Source organism: Crocuta crocuta, unplaced genomic scaffold, assembly GCF_008692635.1.
Source record: "Crocuta crocuta isolate KB4526 unplaced genomic scaffold, BGI_CrCroc_1.0 scaffold50, whole genome shotgun sequence".
NCBI classification, from domain to species: Eukaryota; Metazoa; Chordata; class Mammalia; order Carnivora; family Hyaenidae; genus Crocuta; species Crocuta crocuta.
In genome coordinates this window covers 7,537,774-7,544,044 of record NW_027527428.1, presented here as the reverse complement: position 1 = coordinate 7,544,044, position 6,271 = coordinate 7,537,774, and the positions used below count along the sequence as shown (strand labels likewise).

The window sequence follows — 6,271 nt, the reverse complement described above, 5'->3', positions numbered from 1 at the left end:
GCCGCCCGGGGCCGGGGCCCGCCTCCTCCTCTCCCCTGGAGGCTCGGGCCCGCCCTTCAGCCGCGCCCCGACCTCCGCGGAGACAGACGTGAGCGGTCTGGGGCCCGGGGCCTGCGGAGACGCCGTGTCCACACGGGCTCACGTGCGCCCGTGGGTGACCCTAGCTCTCAGGTCGCAGTGGCTGCCCTTGCGGCCGCTGTGAACCCGGTAACCCCGGTCCTCTTATTCCAGGTATTTTACAGGCTAGTGTGTCAGGCGGCTGAGGACCCAGGGCTCGCTGTCCCTTCCCGTGTGGCCGGATTCTCGCCAGAGTCCTGACACCGAGGCTCTTCCCAGGAAGCAGCTTTATTCCTGCGGGTCCTGCTCGCCCGGATGCCGCATGGCGTAGTTTTTTATGTATTTTCTACTTCTTTGTCTCCCATTTGCGGTAACACACACACATGCAGTGTGATTACGTGGTCTGTTGCGGGGCCGGGAGGGATGTCGTGTGTGCTGGTGGCCAGGCTACCTTGAGGGCTTCTGTTTGTTTCCAGAGGGAGGGAACCCTACCGCATTCCTGTCTTTGATGCTTGGACCCCTCTATTTGGGGTAAAGAGTGTCGTCTTGGTTTAGAGGTTTATATTTCTATGACATCATTACGTGAGTGGCCGCCTTTTTTTTTTTTTTTTTTTTTTTAATCACTGCCTCAGTGAGACCGGAGACAGGCCGCACAAGCAGGGGAGCTAAGCAAGGTGGGACTGAGCAACTTCCCAGAATTAGGAGGATAATTTGTATGAGAGTTTTGAATCGCCCAAAAGCTGAAAACCATTTTCCAAATAACTCTCTGGGGTTTAGTAGTGCTTTTCATTCGACCTGTGGTCTTATCTCTGGCTTCTTCCTCATCATCTGTCTGTAGGCAGCAGTGGCTCAGGTGAAACTTTTTACAAACTTCTCCCTCAGGAGCAAGCAGCTCATCTAAAAGCGCCAGCGATTTTAGTAGACAGCACCGCGCACTTTGGTTTGCTGCTTGGCTGGTGGGGGCTGACAGAAACCTTCCAGCATGTTCCCAGCGGGCCCGGGGCCTCGGCCGATCCTGCGCTGAGAAGCAGAGCAAGAACCAGAGTAGGAGAAGCGAGGCGAGACAGGCGCCACAGTGAGGGAACAGAGGGAAAGTAAGGAGGGTCTTTTGTTTCACCGGACCGCGATTCCTCAGCTTCCCGAGTGGCTAACTCGGCGCTGCCGTCTCCCCGAGTCTCTGGAGGTGAGACGGCTCTGTCCGTGCCGTCAGCTTGCACGGCGTGGATGGACCTGGAACGCACGCCCAGCTTCGCTCCGCTGCAGTGAATCCAGGGGCCCACCTTGGCCACCATTACTGCAAAGGGGTGGACAAAACGACAGTGAACGGGGCCCCTCCAGAGGGGCTTTGGGGGCCGGACCCTCCACTCTGTTACCCATAGTGCATCTCCTGGTTGAAAGGCGTGAGCGTCTGTGGTCAGCCTCACAGGAAGTCGCTCCCTGCCCCGGTGGTGTGAGGTGGTGAGGGTGGAGCCCAGGGCCCACATCTGTTGCCTTAGGGTTAGATTGCCCGTCTCATTGAGGTCCCCCCGCTCATGCCCTTGAAAATGGGGGGAGGATGTCCATAAAGGGCTTTATGCGGGGAGAACCCCATCCTTTCTTCAGCCTCCCACCTGCAGCTGCAGCCCGCCTCCCTGAAGGTCCCTCCCCTGCCTGACGTCACCCCTTTCCCTACTTATTTCTCCCCCGAACAGGGCCTGTAACAGCGGTTGGGGAACAGGGACAATGACCGTCCCGGCTTCTTCAGGCTGATAAGGGACGGCGTAGGGGCCCAGCAGCTAGAACCTACCCAAGGGCCGGCCGACCAGCCCACAGTGTGGTTTTACAGGAAGGCCGGCAGGCGTGAGGCGGCAGAAACATTAGCAGATGCAAAGAGAAAAACACAAAGTGAAGATTATACTGACCAACAAGATGGCATCTTAAGATAGTGTCCCCAGTTTCCAAACCTGTCAAACAATCTAGAAGAGACCCTGACTTTGTAAACCACGTACGTCAGGGACTCCCTCGTAGCCCTGTTGACGGAGAACCAGGAGCAGTGAGGAGTCAATGGTGGCGCTATTTCCAAGAGTTTGGCCCTCACTCAGCTAAAAAAAGTTTAGAGCATCGAATGCTTGTGAGGTGTTATTTAGAGTGTTGCTGAGTATAAGCAGACAGCCTGCTTTATTTTGATGCAAAACTTTTCCAAGGGCCAGGAGTTCTGCTAGAGAAAGACTCAAGGCAGCCATCTGCCATTCTTAAATTGCAAATTTTCAGGTCAGCCAAACCTGGGTCTTATTTTATAAAAGCAGAACTTTTATAACATTTTGTGCCTTTTCTGTCTTGCAGGGGCTGGCCTTTCCCCAGTTAGTAAAAGTATCAGTCCATACCCACGGATGTTGGAATTCCTTTGACCTCGGCACTTGACTGAAACCTGATTGTCAGTCTTGCCTGGGAGAGCAAGTGCGTGGTTGAAAGGATTGTTCCTAAGATACTTCACAGGCTGACAGCATTTGCAGAATTGTCCTTGACAAACGTTTTTCAGTAAACATCCTTTGGGCCATTTGATAAGTTTTGTCCCTCCCTAAACGAAAGGCCTGATATTGTGGGGGTTTTTGGTTTTTTTGTTTTTTAATTTATTTTTGAGAGACAGAGAGCATGAATGGGGGAGGAGCAGAGAGAGACGGAGACACAGAATGGGAAGCAGCTCCAGGCTCTGAGCTGTCAGCACAGAGCCCGACGCGGGGCTCGAACCCACGGATCGTGAGATCATGACCTGAGCCGAAGTCGGACAGCTAACCGACTGAGCCCCCCAGGCGCCCCTGATATTGTGCTTTAATGATTTTTGAGCTCTGTAATGAAAATTGCCCTGTTCTGTTTGTAACCATTCCAAGCACTGGAGACCGTGTCCATGTCCGAGAAAATAAGCTAGTCAGACCCTCGTTTATTTTCTTAGGAAAGTAGGTGGGATGTAGCCTCCTTAATAACCGGTGCAGGGGGCGAGCCACCTTCCTGAACCCTGGTATCTACAGCCTACAATATCTAGTAATTTCCAAAACTCATACAATCGTTCATTTATTTTGGAGTTAGTAGTACTACAGTCTCTAATTCAGTTATAATGTCCCTTCCTAGCAAGAGAGTAAGGCTCTCTGGTATTATTAAGAAAGAATGAGAAAAAATTATTTTTTCCCATATGTGTCCCAGGGGCTGAGAGAAGAATTTAGTTAGAAGTTTTCGGCAGACGCCTCTGACCGCCATGCTAAGGTTGGATGGTTGGCCTGGAGTGGAAAGGAGGACAGAAAAGGGCTTAACTGGTGTTAAGAGGGAAATCAACCACTTTTCCTTCTATATTTAGAGCTACATTTAGGCTCTGGGTTTCTGGTTTAGGGGAGCCACCGTGAAGAGCCCCAGGCCCGGGCCAGTCCCTTCCAGGGACAATGGTTATCTGAGCCCTCGAAGATAGAGGTTCTCGAGGGCATTCCAATCTCCAGGGACTGTTTACACACAAGGGGCCTGGCTTACGGGGGTTGTACTTTGGTGGTCCCCTCTGAAGACGGTCTCGTTTTTAGTGCTCAGAACGGCCGTATAAATGGCACTTGGTGCCAGGACCTGGGGAAGTCCGGTCTGACATAGTACGTAAGGCCACCACTAAGGCCTCAGATATTTTTTTAAAGCCTCCTTGGGGCGCCTGGGTGGCTCAGTAGGTTAAGCGTCCGACTTCATCTCAGGTCATGATCTCACGGTTTGTGGGTTCGAGCCCCGTGTCGGGCTCTGTGCTAACAGCTCGGAGCCTGGAGCCCGTTTCAGATTCTGTGTCTCCCTCTCTCTCTCTGCCCCTCCCCTGCTCATGCTGTCTCTCTCTCTCTCTCAAAAATAAATAAAACATTAAAAAAAAAAAGCCTCCTTTTCTGTGTTGTGTGTTTGTTTTTGTCTATTTTTTATTCTTCTGTTGATCTTGATTGTAATATACCAGCTGGCAGCTCGTAAGAGCTCCTCCAGGCTCCCTTCCGGATCAACAGCCATTTTTTGCAGTGTTCTCTGAATATCTGGGGCTGAGTGACAAATTTGCCTTCTAGGATTTTCTCAGCCTCAGGGGAGTTAGGGGAGATAGCCGTGTTTATTTAACGAGAGCCTCCCTTAAGGTTAAGGAAGGCCACCGGGGTTTTATTTTGTGTCTTTAAGACAGTGGCTAATTTAGTCAGTTAAGCATCCGACTTCAGCTCAGATCATGATCTCACGGTTGGTGGGTTCGAGCCCCGCATTGGCTCTGTGTTGACAGCCCGGAGCCTCGAGCCTGTTTCAGATTGTGTCTCCCTCTCTCTCTGACCCTCCCCTGCTCACACTGTCTCTCTCTCTCTCAGAAATAAATAAAACTTACAAAAAAACCTCATATTAAAAATTTTTTTTAAATAAAATGGGACCCCTGGGTGGCTCAGTCAGTTGAGTGTGCAACTTTGGCTCAGTTCATGACCTCGCGGTTTATGGGTTTGAGCCCCGCGTCGGGCTCTGTGCTGACAGCTCAGAGCCTGGAGCTGCTTCAGATTCTGTGTCTCCCTCTCTCTCTCTGCCCCTCCCCTGCTCATGCTGTCTCTCTCTGTTTCAAAAGTAAACAAAAAACTATTTAAAAAATTACCAAAAAAAAAAAAAGATTTTTCTTCATACCTTTTATACCTTTGCTTTGCAAAAGCAAAAAGCAAAATCTAAAAAGATTTTGACCTAAGCCCTTTTTTCCCAAACAACCAGTCTTATTTAGGACAAAATTAATTTTTTTACCTTTAACAAAAAATGTATTCCCATTCTTTATATTTTTTATATCTACTTTTTTACATGCAGAGTTGTTTTTCTTCTTTTCATTAGTCTTCACTACATTTAGCAGAATTTTAGCTCTTAGAAACCTTAGTCTCCAGTGAAAACTAAGTAGTAACCAATTGTGAACTGCTGCATCAGAATTTCTTAGATGGCAAACTTATGAACCAATTAAGCACAAAGCATGTTTTTTTTTATTTGTAGTTCTTTTTGTTCTCTGAAGGTATTCTTTTTTTTTTTTATGTTTTATTTATTTCTGAGGCAGAGAGCATGAGCAGGAGAGGGTCAGGGAGAGAGGGAGACACAGAATCTGAAACAGGCTCCAGGCTCTGAGCTGGCTGTCAGCACAGAGCCCAACATGGGGCGCGAACCCACGGACCGTGAGATCATGACCTGATCTCAAGTCGGATGCTTAACCGACTGAGCCACCCAGGTGCCCCACAAAGCATGTTTTTTAACAGATCCAAATACCTCTAGTTTCTCTGCAACAAGTCAAAAGCACAAACCTACATCTAGTAATTAGTGCTCTAGCCTCTTATCTCATTAGATAGCCAATGAATTTAATCCCGATTTATCATGCAAGCAAAAACCTCGACGTTTTAGGTTTCCAAAGACTTTGAAAGCTCTCTTAACCATTACCCATGAAAACTATGAGACAAAGTTAACCATTACTTTAAGTCATCCTTTTGCTAGCAAATTGGAACAGAGATAACACGAGCTTATTTGACCTTCAGCAAATCTAGGTGGAATAAAAGTTGTTTTTTTTAACGTTGATAAACGTTGTCTATCTCAAACCAACAAATTTAAATTAACTTAAACACTGAATACGTTCTGCTTGGATCCACTTAAGACAACTGATTTCCCATGATTAAGTTTTACCTGGAATGTTGGTGGGGAAATCTGAAATGGGCTAGACCTCTAGGGTGGGAGGAGCGGATGGCGCCCGAGGCCTGGGGGAGCCAGCTCCGCAGCCGCCACCCCCACCCGGGGGCGAGGCGGTGCAGAAACGGGAGGGGGAGGGAGGGTAGAGGAGGGAGGTGCCAGCAGAAGGCAGAGAAAGAACCCCCGTTGTGAATCCCGTCCGCTCACACAGAGGAGGGGACTCCACGTTTCTTTTGTTCTGCACCAGGGGCATCAGGACGCATCCGGAGAAGACAGGGAGCTTCCGGAAACAAAGGCGAGTTCCGGCAGCTGCTGGGGAATATTCTGTAGAGTCCCCGTTCTGAGGTCGAATAACCAGAGACGGTTGGCTCTAAGTACCACGGTCACTGACCCAGGAAATGAACGAGACGAGCCCCCACACAGGCACACGCGCCTGGGCCCCTCCCCGCGGCGCTATTAAGGCAACTCCAGGCGGTGCGCCGGCCCCCGCGCGCGGGCTCGGACAGTCTGGCGGGGGCTCCCCAGCCGCTCCTGGGCCTCGGGGTCCGGCGGC

The 6,271-nt window shown here is 50.1% G+C and overlaps 1 protein-coding gene across 1 annotated transcript in view; it reads left to right on the top strand.

Annotated features, from left to right (window-relative positions):
* The window catches only part of LOC144225399 (carbonyl reductase [NADPH] 2-like), a 2,816-nt gene extending 2,614 nt beyond the window's left edge, over nucleotides 1–202 (top strand). Inside the window, exon 9 of the mRNA XM_077756597.1 lies at nucleotides 42–202. Coding sequence (XP_077612723.1) covers nucleotides 42–202 — 161 coding nt within the window. The remainder of the gene's footprint in view (nucleotides 1–41) is intronic.
* Nucleotides 203–6,271: the final 6,069 nt, after the last annotated feature.